The sequence below is a fragment of the Athene noctua genome, chromosome 5 (assembly GCF_965140245.1).
Source record: "Athene noctua chromosome 5, bAthNoc1.hap1.1, whole genome shotgun sequence".
Taxonomy (NCBI): Eukaryota; Metazoa; Chordata; class Aves; order Strigiformes; family Strigidae; genus Athene; species Athene noctua.
This window is the reverse complement of record NC_134041.1, coordinates 10,614,547-10,635,777: the sequence shown is the minus strand read 5'-3', so window position 1 is coordinate 10,635,777 and position 21,231 is coordinate 10,614,547. Positions and strand designations below refer to the sequence as shown.

The following is a 21,231-nucleotide window of genomic DNA, read 5'->3' as shown; positions in this document are numbered from 1 at the left end:
CCGGGCGCGCTTCCGCTTCCGGGGCGTGCTACGCCACTTCCGGCGGGTGACCCTGGCGAGTCCTTCTGGGCGGCGGGAGCCGAGCGATGGGGCTGCGCGACCGTGTCGTTCACGCCGGGGAGCCTGAGGTGAACGGGGCTGGGCCGGCGGGCGTGTGCTGAGACCCCGCGGCTGGTCGGACTGTTGGTAACGGCTGTGCTTGCTTTTTTTTTTTTATTTTATTTTTTTTCTGCAGGAGGAGGAGGAGGAGGAAGAAGAGCTTGTGGTAAGATGGAGAGTGGGGCCGGGGGGACCTGGGCCGCCCCTGCCCGGGGAGCCGGCAGGCCTCGGTGGCGACAGGGAGGCCTGTAACCTCTGCAGTGGTTCGTTGCTCCCGGGGCAGATGCACGGTGCCTTTCATCAGCGATAAACAAACTCGTAGGGACCTGGGCCCCCATCCCCGTTATGTGCTGGCGAGGCAGAGTTCAGCGGGGAGGAACCTGAAGTCCGGGCTTTGATGTAGATATATGGTTCCCCCTTAAAGCAATGGGTCTCAGGGGAAAATGGTCTTTTGGGGTCTCCCTGTTCTTATGGTAGACCCGTGTCTGCAGGATCCTTTAACCACAATCCGGGAGCACTGCGAGCAGATGGAGAAATGCGTGAAGGCGCGAGAGCAGCTGGAGCTGTGTGACGCACGGGTATCCTCCAGGTCCCAGACAGAAGAACAGTGCACAGAAGAGCTTTTTGATTTCCTGCATGCCAGGGACCACTGTGTAAGTGCAGCCCTTTTGGATGCAACGTTCCTGCTGTGCTTCAGAGAGTGCCAACAGTTTGTGTGAGATGTGGTAGCTGTTCAGTCCCAGTGAGCTCTGAAGAACTGTGAGCCTTGATGCATGTTCTCCTTAAATGTTTGGCTCCCCCATGTTACAACAGTTCCACTTGGGGTTGGGTAGGTTATTAAACAAATAAGCCAAAGACATTGTTTCTACCCTGCAAACAACACTGCTATTTTAGTGTTGTATTCACCTTTTTAGAGTTAAACCTTTTTAACCTGTAAGAAGTCTCAGCTTGTTAGTTTTCTTGAAGAACTTGTTGCAAATCAGTGAGGAGCAGAGGTCTGTGGGCTGTGTGCTTTAGTAGTCCAGAAAGCCAAGAGGTGGGTGATGAATGCTTTGTCTCATCTTTTCAGGTTGCTCACAAACTGTTTAAGAACCTGAAGTGAAGGCAGGCATGATTGTCCATCTGCTACCACAGCTGGTGTCTGCAGTTTCTGGATTCACAGTACTGCTTCCTGCTTGTTGATTCTCCATGCCAAGTATAAACGAAACAGCTTCCTGGCAGCAACCAAGCACCAGTGTGTCACTGCATCTGTTCTCGTGGAAAACATGCACCTGCGCAAAAACCATGTTGATGTTCTGTAATTTTCCATATTAAACATTCTGAGTTCCCATGGAAATACCCTCCCTTTATTTCCTAGTTCTCATGCTTCCATCTTGTGGTGGGTTAAGATGAAATTATTAGTGGGTGTCAGAGCCCATTTTGTGAGGGGAGACTTTTCCTCATTTGTGGGAATGCCCTTTTTGTGCCTCCATGACATGCAAAGGCTGGAGCCCTGTCCCCCAGAGATCAATTTGTCAGCTGGAGCCACAAAAATGGTTTACAATCCCTACAAGACCAATATTGTTCGTGCAGTAAGTTCTGACCAAGTTAAACTGAATGGAATGACCCTTTTCTAGGCGGGAAGTTTCCTCTGCTTGGGGGAAAACTGTCATCTGTCCCCTACTGCTGCCTCCCAGCTGTGGTCACCTTTACCTTCTTGCTCAGAAGGACTGACCAGGTGGGCAGGGCAGTGGTTCCACCTGCTCAAACCCCGAGCAGAGCATGAACCTGGGGTGACTGAAGCCCTTCTGTGTGAGTCACCTGCCCCTCTACTGACCTGGGACTGTCCTCTGGAAGGGTCAGGTTAATTCTCTGCCTGTTTTTACATTGAGTCGGATGTTTAGTAGCAGGACAACTAAGGATTCACTGCCTTGTGAAACATCCTTCTCAACTGTTCTTCAAAGTGGGGAAAAACCCCACCGTCTTTTAATTTGGCTGTTCTTTATCGGTGTAGCAGTCCATAATCCTTTTGCTGGTTGATTTCAAGTTCAATCCCTAGGGAGCTTGACCAGGGTAAAAGTAATTTGAGGAGGTTTAGGGGTTTTGTTTGCTGGGGCACGGTCCATCCGCGGGTGGGGTTCTCCTGCCGCAACAAAACCCCGTGTTGCTGATGGATCCTTTTCAGCACCCGTACCCACGCCCGTCCTCCCCGCCTTGCAGCGGTTCCTCCGCTCCCGCGGAACCCGCGGTTACTGCCTCTGGGCCGGGGTGGGGGGACGGGCGGCGGAGCGGTGCCGGTCCCGCCCCGGAAGGCGCCGCGGCGGAGCGCGGGCGATGGCGGCGCTGGGCGGGCGCGGGCGGGCGGCGGCGGAGCGGCTGCTGCGGCGGGGGCCGCCGCCGGGGCTGGGGCCGGGGCCGCGCCGCTACCGCTACAAGGAGAAGTGGGTGAGCGGGACCCTGCCCGCCCCCCCCACCGCGGGGGCTGCCCTGCACCCCCTCTTTTCGTCCCTCTGACCCTCTTTGCACCCCATTGCGCCCCGCTGATCTCCCTGTTTTACCCCCTTGCCCCTCTCGCAGCACCCTGTAGCACCCCCTCACCCGTTACACCCCAGTTACGGCACTCCGTACGCAGCCGTGCCCCCCTTCTACCCCCAGCCGCCTTCAGCCTCTCCTGGCCCTGAACCCTCCCCAGGGCACCACCAGCCCACGGGTGGTGGGGTCACAGTCACCTTCAGGGGTTGCAGAAAGACCCCTGGGACTTTTGGCAGCACAGAACAGGGCGCTGGATTTTCCCAGAAAAACATTGAGCCTGGGAAGGGGGTGGCACTGGGATCTCAAGGTTTTTGTCTTTTAACTGCTCTGATATTTTTTTCCCCCAAGGCTGCCACGGCCTCCCGCATCCCACCCACGCGGCTGGCCCTGCACCACTTCGACATGAACTACAGCCTGCAGCTGAAGGAGCTGTGGCCCTCTGTCCGCGCCGGCCTGCTCTGTGAGCAGAAGTACGGTGCCCTCCTCAACAACTTCTGTCCTCTCGACCACATCACCCAAGAGCTGGAGCTGCTGAATGCCACCGATTTTGTTTCTGAAGCCTGCAAAAAGGCGCAGCGATCGCAGGGGAGTGCAGCTGCGGAGGAGACGGGGAGAGGGGAAGAAAGCAGGTCCCAGGAGGGGTTTGGCGAGGGCAGGACAGTGATGCAGGCAGAGACGATGACAGAGGCAAAGATGTCACCACCACGTCATGCCTCCATCAGCTCCAACATCAAGTGTTACACCTTCCCCAGGGGTGACATCACGCGCTTTCGCCCTGCACGGTGAGACATCCCTGGGACAGACTGCCTGCTGTCATTGCCAGCCTCAGGGGCTGCATGTGTGTGAGCAGCTGCTGCTCCTGTATGTCCACATCCCCACTTTCAACTGCTGTTTTATTTTCCCCTTGCGCATTTGTTTTTTTTTTTTACACAAACTGGTGATTTCCAGGCCAGACATTCTGGGGCTCCTCAACTATTATCTCATGGACGCAGCATCTCTTCTGCCAGTCCTGGCGCTCAACGTGCAGCCAGATGACTTTGTCCTTGACCTCTGTGCGGCTCCAGGTGGCAAGACTCTGGCTCTGCTGCAGACTGGGGCTTGTGGTAAGTGGAGGTCGGTGGTCCCTGTCCCCATCCATAAAACAGGGCTGGAAGAGTGTGCTGTACGCACTAATGTCTGACCGTTATAATTTCTGGTTGTAAGAGTTGGGAATCAGGTGTGGTTTTGCAAGAGTGACATTCCCAGTGTGCCTGTTTTGTCCTTTCAGGGCATCTGGCAGCCAACGACATCTCCATTTGCCGGACGAAGAGGCTGCGCCAGATTCTCTATAACTACATTCCCACAGAAATAAGGGAAGTTGTGAGCGTCACATCCTACGACGGAAGGGACTGGGAACAGCTGGGAGGTGGCACTTTCCATAAGGTAAGTGATTAGGAACCCATCCAGTTCACTTTCCTCCTGTTTCAGAGGAAGACAGCAATTATCCTACAGTATAATTTTACAGTTTTTCATAATCTTAAATGCAGAGAAAGAGAGAAAACTAAGCCACATATATGGTAGGATTTCTTCCTGCTATACACTTTCTGCAGCATCTGGTGCATATGGGCATCTGGAGTTGGACCTTTATTTACCTGTGTAAAACCCCTTAAAAATCCTGTTCTAATCCATCACCTGGAAGGGGTTAAATGTGAAGATGAGATAGTTCTTGTTTCTCAGCCATGTCCAGCTGTGGGAGCTGGGTTTGTTACTCCAGGAGGTGTCACTGTCGGAGCTCTGGCCGTGTGTGGTTGCAGCTGTAGGTGCTGCAGTAACGCCTACCAGGAAGACGTGTAGAAACGTTAAATGAGGACTCATGTGAGAGTGTGATGTTACCCACCATTTCTGTGTCTGTTTGCATATTCCTGAAGTGCAAAAGCCGCCAGACGAGTTACAGTTCAGTGTGAGGGCACAGCTGGCTCGGGCAGCGTGGGTTAGGCACAGTACTGAGAGCTGCTTGGTGTGTGGCAAGGGTGGGGGAGATGGGCAAGGGGCAGGTTGCTATGGGAGACTCTCAGTTCTGATCAGGGCTTCTGCTGCCACAGGTCCTGGTGGATGTGCCCTGCACGACAGACAGGCACTCTGTCATGGAGGAGGACAACAACATCTTCCACAAGAGACGAACCAAAGAGCGTCAGATGTTGCCCATGCTGCAGCTGCAGCTGCTGATGTGAGTGAGCTCGATGCTGTGTGTTGGTGCCATTTGTGTTACGTTAGCAGCTCTCCACGGCCGGCACAGAAACCTCTTCTTACTTTATGTGTCCCTGGCTGGGGAATGTGGAAAGCATGTGTGGTTTTCTGGAATGGCAGTAGTTGAATACATCAAATCATAACAAGTGTAAGAAGGTACAGATGTTCTCAGTCAGATCAAATGTCCTTCCTGTCCCCAGCAGTAGCCATAGGAGGTAGGGAGGAAGGTCTAAGGAACAGGATAGGTGTAGTGTTGTTCTTTTGTGTGATGATCTCCTGGGTCCCAGCTGTCAGCCCTTCAGGATTCCTGAGTGTCCACATGTCCCAGCACATGGGAGGACAGGGGACGCTTTGTCACCCCATTTCGCTGGGAAGGCTGGATGGGCTGACTGTGAGCTGGGGCAATAAAGAAACAGATTAGAGAGTCCCATGGCAGTTCTTGAACTACAAGAGCCTCTTCCCTTGTACATACTCTTATCGCCTTCTCTTGGAGGTGAGTGCAGGATTACTCCTTCCAGCTGCTCACCATTAGCATCAATCCCATGTTAAATACTTTATCAATCTAAGCATGTATTTGACCCATATTATCCTGGTCTAAAACAGTCTTCAAGTTGCAGTGACACAGTGAGACTGCTGAGCCTGTGGGGTTCAAGGTGATTTGTCTCTCACCTATGAGTTATGTGCTGGCTTCCCAATTTTGGTGGGTGGGAATGCTGGTGTCCCACACAGTCCTCTTCTGCCTGTGATGGTGTGTGTATTTGTCTTGCCTGCAGGGCTGGGATCCTCGCTACCAAGCCGGGAGGAAAGGTTGTCTATTCCACGTGCTCCCTCTCCCCGCTGCAGAATGAGCACGTGATTGAGAGAGCAGTAGAAATTGCAGAAACCCAGTTTAACATCAGTGTCCACGTTGAGGACTTGAGCCACTTTCGGACGCTCTTCCAGGACACGTTTTCCTTCTTCTCGGATTGCCGGCTGGGGGAGCTTGTTCTGCCTCACCTCACAGCCAACTTTGGACCTATGTATTTCTGCAAATTATGTCGGGTGTAGAAGGGATAACAGACTATGCTGGTTGTCAGGAAATATCCCAAAGTTCCAGGGAAAGCAAAACTGCTTTATATTTATTTTTCCTTCTAAAATGTCCCGAAGGAAGTCTGCATTTTTACTGCAGACATAGATAATAAATGAGAAAAACCTGCTGTGGAGTCTCCTGAATATTTATCTGAGGCTGGGGTGTTTAAGAAAGAGAGAGGGGTCTTATCAGAGGGAGTGATTTATCCCTTCATCTCGGGACGGGGTAGATGGCCCTGTGTGGGTGCTGCTTTCTCCCTCCCATCTGACTGCTTTCATCCTACCTGAGCAGGTTTGGGTTAACAAACACCATTTGGGCATCTTAGCCTTTCTGTCCCAGATCTCACTATCTGCATAACTAAGTTGCATGTCTGCTTATCTCCTGCCTTCAGAAGGAGCAGCCTGAGGTCCTGAAATAAGAGACTGCTAGGAGTGCCCCTGCTGTGAGGTTGGAAATAATGTTTGGGATGCTCGTGGTGTGGTGGTGGAAAGGGCTTGATGCTGTGGAAAGGCCAGTGACTGTTGCCATCCCTCACAGACAGGAAAGCTGTGGTTGAGAGGGAAGGTGTGAATGCTCCCATGCTAGATGCCATTTAGTGTCCAGTGGGAAGGTGTTAGTATGATTTTGAGTAATAACTGCATTCATATAATAGGTATCAGTGAAGGATTACTGGAGTTTATGAGAAGGATTGCTTAATAGCTACATTTTTATTTTTGTGAGCAAAATACAGTGATGGGAAAGGTAGACGTGGCTGTGTTCTTTACAGGGCAGCCCATAGTTACATCCACATGAAGTTACTCCAGCGCCAGCAAAATACTGTTGAGCTATTGTAATAATTTTCTCTCAGCATCACCCTGCTTTGTCAAAAGTCAACACAGGTGAAAATGAGGGTGAACCCCCATTAATGTCCATCTTTCCAGGAAGGTGCAGTTCATAGATTTATCATTATTTGAACCCAGTTTAAGCAGTCCTGCCCTCTGCATGGCATCTTGGTTCCTTATAGGATGTGTGCATATTGACAAGGAGGGGAGTCAGGAAATGGCTTTTCCTTCCTCCTTCCCTCCTCACTGTAGTTTCTGCATTGCCAATTGCAAAAGAGAAGTGCAGGGCTGTCCCGTTTCCTCACCTCTGGCCCTGCAGGCGTGGGACCATGGAGGCTATGCTCCTCTCTTCTCACGGCTGAGGGTCTCCACCTCCTTCATGAACCGGAGGCACAGCTCCTCCCGCCACGGCAAGGCCACGCACTGCACAGCCACCGGCAGCCCCACGGCTCCTGCTACGGCCTGGAGCGACAGCACAAGTGGTGAGAGGTTACCTGTGGGGCTCAGGCCTCCAGCAGCTTTTGGAAACATGGTCTAGGCACGTGGCTTGTCTCGGAGAGTGGGGGGTTGGAGGCTGAGCCCTGCCATTCAAGCAGTGGTAGCATGCTGGGGCAGAGGGAAGGCTCTTGCTGTTCTCATGATGCCAAATCTTGGGCAGTGTGTTTAAGACACCCCACCCCCAACCCCCAGCCAGCTCTGCTTTGAGCAGTCTTGCAGCCAGATCCCTTTTCCTTCACCACCCTCATTCCTGATCCATTCTCCACTGACAGCCTTGGCGTGGTGAAGGTGTCATGGCGCAGGAGGGAAGTTCAGTGCAGTGCTGTGAGCTGTGGCCATCACAAGGACCTACTCAAATAAGTCTTGCTGCACAGCTTCTTTCTGATCTCAGCCTATAATCCAGCCTGGGAGTGCTCCCCCAGTCCCTCCAAAGCTCAGTAACTTAGTGACTCTTTCTTGGAAGAAAAGGGACTTGCAAGGAGTATTTAAAGAATAGGTGATTTTTTTTTTTCACTGTGCCCATATTGATAGAAGCATTTAGAAGCCCCTGATTTCAGTTACTTGAACATTCATCAGCAGTTTCTGCTCCACCACTTTCTGTGTCACATACCTGTTTCAGCATCTGGTCCCAGGGGTCATCACAGCATCCTTGGTAAAGCTTTAGCTCTTCCTCATCAGCTTCTGTCACTGTGCTGACAGGTACAACCCCAGCAGGGAAGTTCAAGACATTGTACAGCATCGTGGAGGAGATGGCAGCTGAGAGAAACAGAAGAGAGAATGCAGGCAGTCACAGACTCCTGTCTCCTTTCAAACTTACACGTTACATGTTCACTGAAACCCCTGAGAACCAGCTGCTGCTGGGAGGAGGGATTGCACGGGGCTGGTCATCTGCAGGTCTGCTGCAAGAAACAACTGCCACCAGATCACTTCATCCATGTGTGTTGTCTATCTGCTTGGATAGCTTTAGGGTAGCTATTTTTCCTTACCAATGCCCATAAAATGCTTAGGTGGGCAGTGCAGCTCCATGGTAGTAGATATTTCTGTCCAGTCTCAACCACTGCAGTCCCCTGCCCTCCTTTGGAAGTCCCAGACTCACTTACTGAGGAGTTTCCCGGGGTATCCTATGGTAAAGGCAGGCCCCAGGACAGGGCACAGCACAACATCAAGCTGGAGTTTCCTCCACTGGGCGATGAACTCGGTGCGGTACACCTTGGGGAGGAGAGAGGAGATGACATGGAGGCCATGCCCATGCCTAGAGTGTCTCAGCTTCTTCAGGGTATGTGCCAGGCTCTGGCAGGGCCAAGGAGGCAGCAGCAGGCAGCTGTGCTCAAGGGAAGAGGCAGGGGAGTGTGTAAGTGTCTGCCTCCACAGCACATGGTCAGACTGGCCAGGAATTGGAAAAGTCTCTCTTTAGCCATCCCCACTCCCAGGACAGCATTTGTTGTGCTAGGACTGTTAAATGTGGGCGTTTGGGCAACTGACAGTCTTGGCTGAGTTGACCCAAAAGCCCATCTACCCCATTTCTATTCTTTTCTGGTTTTCCCTCTGCACAACCCCTTTCCTAACCGATGACCCTCTGACCTGTCGCTTGCTACAAAGCCTCAACTCATAGCATGATGCCAGAGAGAAAAGTCCTCAAAACATACCTCTATTTGATGGTGATGATTCCACATCTCCTTCACTGACCTGCAAGTGGAAATTGTAGCAACATTTTTAAGCTTTAAGTGGAGGAGCAATTGTTTAAATAATCCTCAAGGTTGATAAGGCCCAGTGATTTTAGCAATTAATTAAAACAATACATTTTTCAAAATTTGTCTAAAGTTTCCTTTCGCATTTGGTGAAGCAATTAAGCAACAATATCCGGAAGTGGTAGAGAAGGTTTCCCTTGTGAGCCTGGATTTAGCACTCATCTCCGCCCCAAGCTTCCTCTATGACCTTGTCCTTGCAAGCCCCGCAGTCCTTTCAGGATAACGCTGGGGCAGCGCAACACCGCGGAGATGTGTTCCATGTCCAGGATGGAGCCCCTGCAGAGAGCAGCTCAGACAGAGCCTGTTGTGAATCCAGTCCTCCCCACAATGGACACTTAGAGGAGAAGGTACCGTTCATTTTCATGGACATCCCTGAGGACGATGCCATCTCACCTCGTTCCACCCAAAGCGCTCAGGTAGTCAGCCAAGCGGGGAAACTGGAAAAGTATGAGGTTCCTGTTAGGGACATGACACAGGGGTGTAGTAAGTTGTGCCACCCCTGGAAGCCCCTGGTCCTGGTCTGCCTCGGTGTCTGGGGATGCTGCCCTGAGTGTGAATGATGATGATTAAAAATGCTCCTCATGGTTCTGAATTTACTTTGCTTCCAACTTCTGGTTGTTGGTTCCCAAATTGTTTCTTACAGGCCAATATTTCCTGCCCACGTCAAAACACACTGACTTGAACCAAGTTGCTTTTCATTGTTTTTGAAAAACATTTTTTAGCTTGGTAACTCACAGAAACAAGACCTTTAAAAGCACTTTGATGGCCTCCCACTCACTGTTGCCTTTTGGATCCTGTCAGCTGAGAACAACCCAAATGGACACAAAGGCAGACAAAATGGAGGACGGAGAAGCCCTGCAAAGGGATGCTCAGCTGGTGAAAAGACTACAGTGAGGGCCAGCCCTTATTAATCACCAGGAGTCCCCATGAAGGTGTCATCTTTGTGAGGTGTCCAACACAGTGATAGATCTTCAACCTCAAGTCTCTCTGCTGCAGTAATCCTAATGCATGAATCTGTAGGAAACTGGACACTGCCAGGTCTAGCATTTGGAGAACCGCTTTCTGTGGGCTCTTATTAATCTTTTTTACATCTCTTAGCTGGTCCTTCTCTCACTTCCCTTTGCACTGGATAAATCCCAGCAGGGGTCTAGAAAAGACCTTCCAAAGTGATAGCATGTGCCTTAGCCTGAAATCCCGGTGTTTTGAGTTAAAAGTGTTTCTCAGTACCATCACGCTTTCAAGTGTCTCAAGGCCTTGCTGACACCACTCTGCTTTGAGCCTGAGGTCAGGGACTTACCAGAGGTTTAAGAATCAGAGCCAGCAGCTTCTTCCCCAGACTCGGGATCTTGCAGCAATTCACCTGTGATTTCAAGTTTGGATCTACAATATCTCCTGTGCTGAGACACGACAAGAGGAGGGGATCATGCCAGAGAAGCTGTATGCCCTTTCTCAGAAGCCTAAGTATCTCCTGTTTGGGATGGGAGACACAGGCTTGTTTTGCCTCTGCATTGTGCTCATGGGTGTAGGGATGGCGGTGTTTTACAGCACTGCTGCCAGAGGGCTCCTACTTACAACACATCCAACCAAGCATGGCCTCCATCAGCAAAAAATGTCTTCAAAAACAGTTCAGTCATGACATAGTGGATCCCAGGTGGAGAAAAGGGCACCAGCTGCACCAAAACACAAGATTATGTGGCAGCCTGGGAATGTGAATAATTTACAAGGCCCAACTGTGGGATATACTTCAAAGGCAGAGCAGCACCTCCCTGGGCTCCACATGCCAACAGAGGTCCCGGTTCAATCCTTTACCAGCCCAGGCATCTCCCCATGGGATTATTCCTCCCTGATGCCGTTTGGCTCAGCTCTTGAGATCTCTCCAGAGCTGTTTCCTCCTCCATCCTGCCCAGGCAGTCACTAAACCAGAAACTGCAACAGTTTCCTGCCAGTCTCAGCAGAACTGACACCTGCTCAGACATGGACTCACTTTGCTATGAGGAGCACCCCCAGCATGTTTCTACAGGTAGGTCTAGATGGAGGGAATGGTGTCTCCTATCCCATGTCCTATGGCCCTTCTCCCTCAGTGGTCCAGGAGGGACAGAGATCTCCATGGGCATTGGGGAAGAAGGGGAAAAACACCTCTCAGAGCTCTACTGGGGAAGGACAGACCTAGAAAATCCCAGGGTAATGTTCCAGAGTCAAATGCAGTGCTTTATGGATGATGCTGTCTGGCATGGACCACAGCTACCAGGAGATCAGAGATGGATTTTTTATACCTCCGTCCCTGTGAAGGTACAAGCTTGTTAACTGCTAGTGCTGTTTCCCCGTGACATGCACTGCTACCCTGCATACGTGTGCATCTGCTTTGCATTACATGGCTGTAGTAACTTAATACTGAATCTTTGGTAGGTCATTTATCCCACAGTTGGGCTTGGGGCTATGTCTGGTCTCTGAAGGGTGATTTCAGCAGTGAGGAGCAAAGCTGGGGACACCTCGGGGAGAAGAGCACAGGGTGGTTGTTCTCACCTGGTGCCCGGCTGCCTGCAGAGCATCCCGGGTCTCCCGCACCGCCCGCCGCATGCAAGGGGGCAGTGGGAAGTAACCGTCTGTGTCGTAGTACCCGACCCGCAGAGGAGCAGAGCTGGAGTACACCTGGAGCAAAGGAGCCACCAGTTAAAGCATTTCCAACCCTGCTGAGGGTTGCCCCCATGCTGAAGCCTACTGCAGAAAGAGATAAAAGCTCCAGAAGATGGGGAGTAACTAATTTTCTGTTTTGCTGCTTACAGTTTCTATAAGTTACCCTGTCCAAATGTCCACCCCTGCCTTCTTCTCCAGTTTCCCCTTCAGTCCTCCCTTCAGATAGAGCACAGCCCCTCAAGGCCAGCAGAGTCAACTATTTTTATAAAGGACGAGGGTGGAAAAACCTTCTGAATTTCATCTGCTGCAGCACGAAAGGAAATGTCCTCAGTCAAGAGATTTGCTGCAGGGGTTTCGGATGCTGTCTCGTCTTGCCCTACAAATCTCCAGCTTTTTGCTCCTGGTGTTGCCTTCTTCCCCACTCTTTGCTGGGGTCTCTCAATCTGACAAACTACACACCAGCTGAAAGGGCACAAAGGATACCTACTTATTAATCTATATTTTTTTACTAATAATTATGATTGTGCCCACAAAGAGAGCTAACAAGTTACTGGAAACCAGTACTGTAAAGATAACTGGACCATTAAATAATGCATACATTGAGCGTGCAGCACCCTCAAAAGAACCAGGGCTTGCTGACTTAAGGACTCACCTCCACATTGAAGGGGATGGGGGGCACAGTGGGGTCCAGCTGGAACATCTCCTGACAGAGCAGCGCCTTCATGCATAGGGCCAGGCTGTCCACGTCCCTCGCCATCGGCCCCAGCGCACACGGAACTGGAGTGGGAAGAGCAAACACTGTCTGCAAGTGTTGACCAGGCAATGAGGTGAGATATTTCAGATGGACTCCAGACAGATCTTGGTTGTCTCAGGCTTTCCTCAGGCCTAGAAGAGGACATAGGACTTGCCACAGCATATAGAGAAAAGGAATTAAAAATTCATGTACCTGCCAGGATCCCACTGACTGGGCCACTTGCTCCAGACAGGCTGTGGGAAAAGAAAAAGAAGTATATTGTAATTTCAGTAATGATGAGATATTCTTAATGTATTTGAATATCACAACAGAGTCTTCAATTCAGGACCCGAACCAGAAGGAAATTATTAAAAGTATTTGATTTGAGTCTTGTGAAACAGAAAATTTTTGTCAAAATGAAAAAAAAAAAAAACCCGCAAGAAATCTTAGTTTGGTTTAACAAAAAATGTTCCATTTTGGCATTATTTAACCACTTTCCCCCCCTTTTCCTTCTAGCCCAGGCCAGATTTACAATGAAAATAGGCCATTTCCCTACAAAATTTAACAATGCTGCCTCTTGGGAGAGATTTTGAGCAAAGTAAGACAGCCTTTAAGAAAACATCCTCTCCTTTCCCCCCAGGTACTTACTGAGTACCTTGTTCCTTCTGCTGGGTTTGACAATTAGCAGGCTTCTTGCAAGGTGGGAAGGGCAGGCCCCATCACCTACCTGAGCCTTTCCGCTGTGGGTTTGAGCCCACACAGCCCGCAGAAGCTGGATGGCAGGCGGATGCTGCCACCGATGTCCGAGCCGATGCCCAGGATGGAGCCTCCCCCTGCGATCAGAGCTCCTTCCCCTCCTGAGGAGCCCCCAGGGCTCTTCTGGTGGTTGAAGGGGTTCAAGGTCTGGCCGAAGATAGGGTTGCTGCAGTCATAGCTGGGGAGAAGAAAACCAGCAAGCGGGCTGTCAGAAACAGCCTAATGCCTTGAGTTTGTTGGTTCTCCCTTGCAGTGAGCTTATGTGGCATAGCCAACCCCATCCTTCCAGCCCCTAAATCCCTGGGAACGTGGCTCGTTCCCATGAGCTCCCACTCTCCCTCCCATGCACAAATGTGCTTGATTTCTCTTATGTCATGGTAGGGTTTTTTTCCTCTTAATCTTATCTAAAAGCTGTTTTCAGCTGAACTGAGATTTTTGGCAGCTGATGGAAGAGGAACTCATCCAGGTAACATCTCAGGAGACAGGAAGGAGACTGTCCTGGTGCCTACCGGCTGGGTTTTAGCTTCGGGAGCACAACCAGAGGAGAGATTTCTAATAAAGTATGTTACTTGAAGAGGGATTGTGGCACGTTGGTCATTGCAAATGGGATGGCCCCCTGTCTCTTCAAAACCTTGACTAGGACGCTATCCTCCTGCACCACAGTGCCCAGGCGTTGCACAAGTCCACATGTTGACAGATGTCCCTGCAGATAGAAGTGACAATGGACACGGTCAGCACAGTTCCCCTGCAGTTTTGGAAGGATGATCTGGTGTCCTCTTTGCGGGGGGTGGGGTGGGTACTAACCCACTTCCTTGCAAATCCTTGCATGAAGGGCCAAGGACTCCCTCTCCTTCCATCTTTGGCAGAGGGCTGCCAAACAGTCATAGGGTTAAGGCTTTTCCTGAAGCTGTCCTTGCTCTTTTTCATGTCATTTCTTTCCCCTGACCCAGATGCAACTCCATAGGTGCACTAGCTCAGGATGAAACTCAGTGTCCTGCTGTCCAAGTGGAGCCACCAGTGGATGTTCAGGGAGGGAATATACATTCCAGACAAACACACTGTGATCCTTTTTCAGTTAGCCTTAGTATTTGGGGCTTGCTTTGGGCTTTGAGTCCTCTTAACTATGTTAGTAAGTCAACATGGAGGAGACTGCCTAACAAATTCAGCTCAGGAGTCTGTGGTCAATCCTCATCAGGGCTTGTCTGCGAGGGGGTCCCTGGTGCATCTCATGCACAGGCTCTTTGCTAAGTGGCTCTGTGGCCAGACTACAGCCCAACAGGGATTCAAGGTTAATGGCTCCTGCTACTAATGACTTTCTGGAAGCTAAACAATGTTTTCTTATACCCGATAACTGCAAACCTCTGCATAGAAGTCTAAGTTATGGCCCAAACAACCACATAGCCCAGCCTGTGCTGTCTCATGTATCAGAGAAGAAATCATTTGGGCATATAACTATTGACTCCTTGGGTTTTTTGCTGATGAAGGGTTCTAACTGACAGGGTTGCAGCTGCAATGAGATGTGAGGCAACAGCCTCAGACCCAGCCAGGCTTCCTGTGGTGTAAGCAGGGAGGGATTGGGTCCCTTCCCCATTCTCCATGTCCCATCACTTCAGCCCAGCTCACGATGGGACACTTCACAGACACAAAGGGAAGCACCTTGTGGCCGATGTGATCCTTGATGCTGATTGGGATGCCGTAGAGCAGACCTTTCTCCCTCTGCCGTTGTATTTCCTGGAGCTGCTCCTCACACTCTGGGATAAAATGTCGCAAGCAGTTTGTCTGCTGGGTCACTTCCAGGGCCTTTGCCAGACACATGGAGGAATAGGTATTAGTTAAGAACAGCACCGTTACACAGTGTCTTTTAGTAGCTACCTGGATCTCCAAAGCAAGGGCTTGTGGCTTGGCATGAATAATAACCTCTACAGAGCATCCCAGTTCAATGTGTCTGGCCCAGAAGATAAAGCCCTGACTTTTCATATCTTTCTCCTGATATCTGCTATGTTAAAAATTTGTCATTATCGCCACTTCAGCAAGTCTTCTCAGCCACCAGCCCACACACCATGGCATGGAGAATGTAAGTTATTTGCCCATCACACTGAGGACAAGAACTCACCTTCTCTAAGTAGGTGTAGAGGACAGTCTTGGGGGACAGAGACCCTTCCTGTAGTCTCCTAGCAAGTTCCAGCAGGGGCAGGGACAGGATGGCATCTGTCTGGACACTGGGGACCTGCAAAGGGAAGATAAAGGAGATGCCAGGACAGCAGCTCCAGTTACCCTTTGGCTCAAAGGGGATAAGCTTTGCCACCATTATCAACAGAGCTTGATAACCAGCTTTTTTTAAGGTCATCAGCTTTTTTAAAGTTTTACATCATATTTATATATACATATATTTAAGAAAAAATGTTGCTAAGATATGTACCACCTGTAGCTTGTATGCTTTATCTTCAGGTACGTTACCTGTGTAAACATGAGCTGGTTTAACCAATACCTACTCAGAAGCAAATGGAACAGGAAGGAAAGGTGGTTAGACATCAGTGTTGCAGTAGGAATTCAGGGCCACATCCATGCTGGTTGGGTGCCTGCCTCATTTTTCCCCATGTCATGTCCTGGTTGTTCCCGGGGGACACTGAATTCCCTGTGCTTCATTAGCGTTAAGTTAGGCCAAGCATCTTCTGGTCAGCCTGCTGGGCCAGGAGGCTAGGAACCTGAGTAAAAGCTCTTGAATTCTCTCCAAGAGCCATCCAGAAGCTTGGTTTTAGAGAGAAAGATATATGGATGTGGACAGATGTGCAAACTTAGGAGTAAGAGGAAAAAGCTTTCTTGTTTCTGCCCATAGAGGCAAAAGACATTTCTAGATCCTGAAAGAACTGGGTTTTGGATCAATGAAGGTCCAGTGCTTCATCACCTGTACCGTCCAAAACCTCTTCCTGGTGAGTAATTCATATCTCCATGGCTGTAGACTCTCACTGCATCTCATCCAGCTTGAAGAGAGCAGTGATCTCCCTTCCTCTCAAGGCAGCCTTTCCTCTTGTTGAGGGCTGCTGGCAAATCTTCCCTGGAGTCATTATAAAATCTATGGAGGCATGAACTGGAAGGAGGAGCTGAAGAGCAACATCAGCAGACACCCCGGTGGTATTCAGACCCCCCAGAAGGACAGGTTACCTGCTCCCTGAACTGCTGGACAGCCTTTGCCATTTTCTTCACACCCTCATTCTGGGTCCTCCGAGCCTTTTCCATTTTCTTCTGGATTTGCCTTTTGACCAGCCATTTCCAGACCACTATGGCTGCTGCTGAGCTGCAGAGCAAGGCGAGGGCAGCAGAAGGATCTACCTTCCTCTCTGGCAGGACCTGCCTCAGCTGGTACTGGATCATAATGTGGCCTTCTGGTCTGCAGGGATGGAGTGAGAAAGAAAAGCAAGGTAGGAGCAGGAGCCCTTCCCTGCCTCCCCAGACCTGTCCCTCCTCCCAGCACCACCGCTTCAGGTCAGCAAATAGTTTGTAAGTCCAAAGCTGACCCCTGCAAAGCTGCCTTCAGTCGAGCGTGCAGTGGAGAATGATTGACTGGGAAATGGAAAAGGTGAAGCTTGGCCAGTGAACCTTGAGGCGTCAGCTTTATAGGGGCTTTCTGGGCTGCGGGAAGTTCTCTGCTGGGGAGGAAGGGCTGTGGGATCAGCTGAACAAAAGAAGCAAGGAAATAGCTCCTCTCCTATTTCCTGTGTAGCCTGAAGGACAATGGGAGAAGGGGAAAAAACAGCTTGAAATCACAAGACTTCCCTGCATGGGTTTAGGGGATGGTATGACAAGAGGATGCGTAGCTGTGGGGCACCCACTCACTCACCAAATCCCTTAGCCTATGCTGCTCCTATGGTGGCCAAGAGGCTGTTTCAGGAGGCCAGTGGAATAGTGCTCAGCACTGCCATGATGTCTGCATGTACCAGATGAGAGGCTATTCCACCCCGTGATGGAGCAGGCTGGTATTGCCTTACGAGTGGAAAATCCCACAGGGTTGCAGGCTAGAAGCAAACTACTTCCAACAGACGTTGGTACAGCTAGTGTCTGAGGTCTTTCCAGCACAGATGCCTCTCACGACAAGCACACAAGAACCATGCACTGAGCTGAAAGCAACAACCCAGCCAATATCACCCCCAAAACAAGTGCCATGATCTGTCTGTGATCTCTGCTGGTTTTGGATGGTGGGTCCTCCTATGTGTCCCACCTTGAAAAAAGCTAGACTGTGCATTACAAAACTTTGCAAGGTTGCCCTTGATGGCCAGAGGCCCAGAACCTGATCCTGCCCCAAGAAAGTGTGAAACTGGATATGGAAATGAAGGTGAGGAGCCTTCTCCCATCAGGGCTAGGTAGTCCTCTAATGCCTGCTTTTTCATCCATTGTCATGTCTGTTCTTAACAGTTATAAAAATTCACTTGGAAGGACTCTGAACAAAACTGACTTTGGCATCCTCTAAATAAACAATCTGGAGCTGACAGAAATTAGCTACATGGGAACAAATTAAGCTGGCCTTTTACTGTGTTCCCTTTCAGTGGCACCCTGGCTCAGGGGATGCCTCCTCAGCTAAGGCACTGCTGGCATTACGAGAGGAGCAGCATGGGGACACGCCTGCAGCCCACCCAGCTCCCACTCCAGGTGCATGTGCTGGCTTCAGCAGGTGCCTCTGGAAGGCACATGTGGACAGGGTCAGCTCACAGCAATGCCCATCCCTCTCCCAGCCCCTGGGAACCCATGCAAGGCCTTCCCGAGGCAGAGGTGGGCTATTTGCCTGTGTGACAGCAACATAAAACATAACCTCTATGATGGGCTGAGCGGACATGGGAGGTTTTTTCCCCATGCTGCAAAGCATCAGGGCATTGGCTTCCCACAACTCCTTGTGCACTGGGACCTGTGCTCTGATCCTGCCCTTTAGACACTTGGCAAATGTTTAACGGAGGCAGAGCCAGCTGTGTCCAGACCAACTTGGCGTTTCAAAGGGCGGATTTATCAGCAGGCGCAGCTGCTTTTCCAGGTGGCCGGATGCTGCCGAGGAAGCCTCTTTCATATCAATGTGCAAGCATCTCCACTTCCTTCATGAGCCGGAGGTATGTCTCCTGCCACTGCAAGGCCATGCATGGCACAGCTGTGGGCAGCCCCACGGCTCCTGCCACAGCCTGCAGCAGGGACACAGGCAGTGGCGAGTGACTGGAGGGAGTGAAGGTTGGCCTCAGGACTGGGATGGTGTCAAAATCCAAGCCTGTTTTGCACCCTATGAGTAGACCTGCTGATGCACTCCAAGAGCCATATAAAATGAAAGCGTCCCTGCCATGGAGGGGAGCAGTTACATGGAGGAAGATGGGCTGGGTGATAGTGGAGGGCTTTGTGTGGACCCACATCTATGCAAAGGGGAGCAAGGATGCTTGGGAGAAAAGTCTGCTGAGAAAGAGACCACTGTCCCCATGGGGAAACCGAGGCAGGGAAACAAAGGGATGTCCCAAGTCAAATCTCAAGTCCATAGCAGAGGAGACAGACCTGCCTGACTCACAGGTTAGTGTTCACTCCTCCATGCTGTGCTGGTGTGCACTAAACAACCAAGGCCAAGTGCAACAATTTTGCAATATTTTTCTCACTTCAATCCATCCACATCCAGGGTCAAACTCACCAGTGGAGTTACAATGAAAGCCAAGATCCTTTTCACAAGAAGAGTCAGCCTGTGGCAGCTGGTCTGGGATTTCATTGTGGCATCCATGATATCACCTTCACTTTGGACCACCACAGAAAAAAAGGCAGTTAGACCAACTTGGACAGTCCACTCCTGTCCCCAGCAAGAGCTGCACTGTCTATGTTTGCAAAAGCAAAACTGCACCGATACTGTCATCACACTCCATCCAACACCTTCAGCTCTCAAGCAGGTTGGGTTTTGACAGAAATTTCCTATCGCTGAACTGTCTTCCCTCTAAATTGGTAATAATTATTTTTAAGTCAGCTTTGACTCTATTTTGATTAAAATGACAAAGAATAAATCCTGACAGTTATATCTCATGTTCATGTTTTTGCAAGCAAACACTCTGATGTGCTTTTTCAAACCAATTTACAAAATGAGGTATGTTAACTACGCTTCTCTGAAAGAATTTTAAAGACATTTCACAAAACACTGAAATCACAGTGAAATGGGCTGGTCTCCTCTGGAGAAGTTATTCCAGTTGTCTCAGAGGCCTGAATAAATGTTTTCTGGGTACTCTCCAGTTTCTGACTCATTTCAGCCTGGAATATCTCTTGGAAGCATGAGATTTTCCTCAACTCCAGTCCAACCCCACCAACACTCACAGAACACAACAGCTGGTAAGAAACTTGCCACTACTTAATCTGCACCTTTCCAGCAACCAAGAACATGAGTTGAGAGGTGAGGGTCTGTTTCAATCACCCCTTTTTCCTGCTGCTCAGCCAGGAGACTGTTGGCTCTCCCTGAATAAATTGCAATAGGACGGGGAGAGAAACCTCCCATACCAACCCTCACACCTCTGGCAGCAGGGGCTGCTGTCTCTCCTGACCATCCCTACATCTTCCCCGCTTTTGTGGGTACTGCAGTTTCCCTTGGGCCTTTCCATAGACAAGTGGGTTGTATGTAACCTCCTGACAACTTCTCCGACAAGGTAGAGACACCATCAGCAAAGAAGCTACAGAGAGCTGTTAGTTCTTCAACAGAAGTCAAGGAGCATTCCTACTTCTTCTGTCATGCCTGGTGTCTTGCACAGGTCTGTCCCCACCAAGTGACAGCAGAGACTTCAGCACCCTGATGGTGAAGGACTGGGATGTTTCCAGCTGCTCCATGGCTGGGCACAAAGCTCACAACAGCAAGTTGGGCTTTTCACTGGTCTCACCATGGGCAAGCTGGGCAGGGGGGAAGCCAGGTGATTTTGAGTGCAAGTTAGGACAGCAGATTGAGACCGTGCTTGGAGAGATCAGGATTTGTGCAGCTAACAGCTGTTTCAGAATGAAAGATGTACTAACTCTAATCCTTGCATTCTTATGTTTCAGGGGTGAGCCTTGCTGTGTCAAGGTGTTACATTTCACCTATTTTTTAAACATTTGCTTTTAGCTACTTAACTACCTCCTCCCTTGAAACTTGTTTGAGATGAATGTCTGGGATCCTGGGGACACTCATGTCTCTAATGCTCTCTGACACTTTCTGTTACATCAGAGAGCTGTTTGCTTTGGATACTGTAAGAAGCCAAGTGACCTGTCCTAATGACTCAGGTTCTGCTGATATCAGTTCTTCTAGAGAGTTTTCTTTGCTCCTGATGTTGTGACTACAAGTCTAGCCTGCAAAATAAAGAAAAAAAACCCTGCAAACTGAAGTAAAACCAAATGAAAAAGCTGGATTGTCTGATAACTCAATCTCTCGCCCTTATCTGGCCACAGAATAAAATGTGGGTTAAAGAGAGCAGATTTGCATTTTTACGAAAATCAGGAGGAAGGAGGAAAAATGATCAAAGCAAAGACCACAGCCTTTTGTGATGGAGATGAGAAAAACTAGTAGAAACAAAGCCCTTTGGGCCCAAGCAGCATTTCTACCTAATTCTCTGAGACAGACCAAAGCCTGGACTTTGGTCAGTGCCAGGCAGCTGGACAAGCACTCTGCAAACACATGGTGTAGGTCTGCAAGGGCTGTGCAGCCTGAGCCAACAGCTCATGGTGAAGGAGCCAGGGAAAGCTTTGAAACACAGCAGCACTGTGCTGGCGGGTGTGGGAAGGAGCTGACATCCTCTCTCCAGTCCAGAAGAGGTCTGGAAGAAGAATTTTCCTGCAAACCTGAAGTTACGCCCTACTAAAGGCCTTTCCCTCTTTGAGTTCAGCACCTGAGCTCACCAGACTGCTCTCAGCATCGCCCTCTCCACTTTTCCCTTACATTTATACAGCAAAGCCAACTGACATCATGGACAACGTGTCTTGAGAGGGACCCTGAGTTCTACTCAGGGGGTGCTTTGCTCTCTGCCAAGCTGAGACACTTACCTGCTCTTTAAATTCCCTATATCTGGTCCAAACCTGCATCTTGTTTCCTACAAGCCTCGTCCATCTTCTTCTGGACATGTGTCCACCTCATCCACTTCCATGCCAGGAGGGCTTTGGCTGAGCTGCAGACCAGGG

The 21,231-nt window shown here is 50.1% G+C and overlaps 3 protein-coding genes across 5 annotated transcripts; 2 read left to right on the top strand and 1 right to left on the bottom strand.

Moving 5' to 3' along the window:
• The first annotated feature begins 21 nt into the window (after positions 1 to 21).
• On the top strand, positions 22 to 1,435 carry UQCRH (ubiquinol-cytochrome c reductase hinge protein). 2 transcript variants are annotated; one of them, XM_074906281.1, is made up of 4 exons: positions 22 to 128; positions 236 to 265; positions 591 to 752; positions 1,169 to 1,435. In XM_074906281.1, the coding sequence occupies exons 1-4, from the start codon at positions 87 to 89 to the stop codon at positions 1,199 to 1,201; spliced, it is 267 nt and encodes an 88-aa protein (XP_074762382.1). In that variant the 5' UTR covers positions 22 to 86; the 3' UTR covers positions 1,202 to 1,435. The 2 variants fall into 2 exon arrangements, with proteins under 2 accessions (XP_074762382.1, XP_074762383.1); XM_074906282.1 differs by having other exon boundaries at positions 72 to 128; positions 242 to 265.
• A 977-nt stretch (positions 1,436 to 2,412) lies between these two features.
• On the top strand, positions 2,413 to 6,032 carry NSUN4 (NOP2/Sun RNA methyltransferase 4). Of its 2 annotated transcripts, XM_074908123.1 has the most exons (7): positions 2,422 to 2,523; positions 2,959 to 3,199; positions 3,296 to 3,392; positions 3,559 to 3,713; positions 3,878 to 4,032; positions 4,692 to 4,816; positions 5,610 to 6,032. In XM_074908123.1, exons 2-7 carry the CDS (start codon positions 3,013 to 3,015, stop codon positions 5,881 to 5,883), a joined length of 993 nt encoding a protein of 330 aa, XP_074764224.1. In that variant the 5' UTR covers positions 2,422 to 2,523; positions 2,959 to 3,012; the 3' UTR covers positions 5,884 to 6,032. The 2 variants fall into 2 exon arrangements, with proteins under 2 accessions (XP_074764223.1, XP_074764224.1); XM_074908122.1 differs by having other exon boundaries at positions 2,413 to 2,523; positions 2,959 to 3,392.
• A 644-nt stretch (positions 6,033 to 6,676) lies between these two features.
• Positions 6,677 to 18,987, bottom strand: LOC141961302 (vitamin D3 hydroxylase-associated protein-like). Its single transcript, XM_074908121.1, has 16 exons — positions 18,746 to 18,987; positions 16,258 to 16,483; positions 15,209 to 15,322; positions 14,752 to 14,895; positions 13,665 to 13,798; positions 13,067 to 13,273; positions 12,553 to 12,593; positions 12,259 to 12,383; positions 11,496 to 11,621; positions 10,545 to 10,642; positions 10,270 to 10,369; positions 9,366 to 9,409; positions 8,871 to 8,910; positions 8,325 to 8,433; positions 7,835 to 7,980; positions 6,677 to 7,188 (listed from the first exon to the last, which is right to left on the bottom strand). Exons 2-16 carry the CDS (start codon positions 16,465 to 16,467, stop codon positions 7,063 to 7,065), a joined length of 1,764 nt encoding a protein of 587 aa, XP_074764222.1. The 5' UTR covers positions 16,468 to 16,483; positions 18,746 to 18,987; the 3' UTR covers positions 6,677 to 7,062.
• Positions 18,988 to 21,231: the final 2,244 nt, after the last annotated feature.

Bases quoted from the DNA above. Each gene is read 5' to 3' on its own strand.
- UQCRH (XM_074906281.1), top strand. From the start codon at position 87: ATGGGGCTGCGCGACCGTGTCGTTCACGCCGGGGAGCCTGAG. The intron at 266-590 runs GTAAGATGGAGA...CCGTGTCTGCAG, and splicing joins AGGAGGAAGAAGAGCTTGTG to GATCCTTTAACCACAATCCG. The intron at 753-1,168 runs GTAAGTGCAGCC...TCATCTTTTCAG, and splicing joins TGCATGCCAGGGACCACTGT to GTTGCTCACAAACTGTTTAA.
- NSUN4 (XM_074908122.1), top strand. From the start codon at position 2,413: ATGGCGGCGCTGGGCGGGCGCGGGCGGGCGGCGGCGGAGCGGCTGCTG. The intron at 2,524-2,958 runs GTGAGCGGGACC...TTTTCCCCCAAG, and splicing joins ACCGCTACAAGGAGAAGTGG to GCTGCCACGGCCTCCCGCAT. The intron at 4,817-5,609 runs GTGAGTGAGCTC...TCTTGCCTGCAG, and splicing joins CTGCAGCTGCAGCTGCTGAT to GGCTGGGATCCTCGCTACCA.
- LOC141961302 (XM_074908121.1), bottom strand. From the start codon at position 16,467: ATGATCCAGTACCAGCTGAGGCAGGTCCTGCCAGAGAGGAAGGTAGAT. The intron at 12,594-13,066 runs GTAGGTGATGGG...CTTTTCCCACAG, and splicing joins CCCACAGCGGAAAGGCTCAG to CCTGTCTGGAGCAAGTGGCC. The intron at 7,981-8,324 runs GTAAGTGAGTCT...TGTTTCTCTCAG, and splicing joins ATACCCCGGGAAACTCCTCA to CTGCCATCTCCTCCACGATG.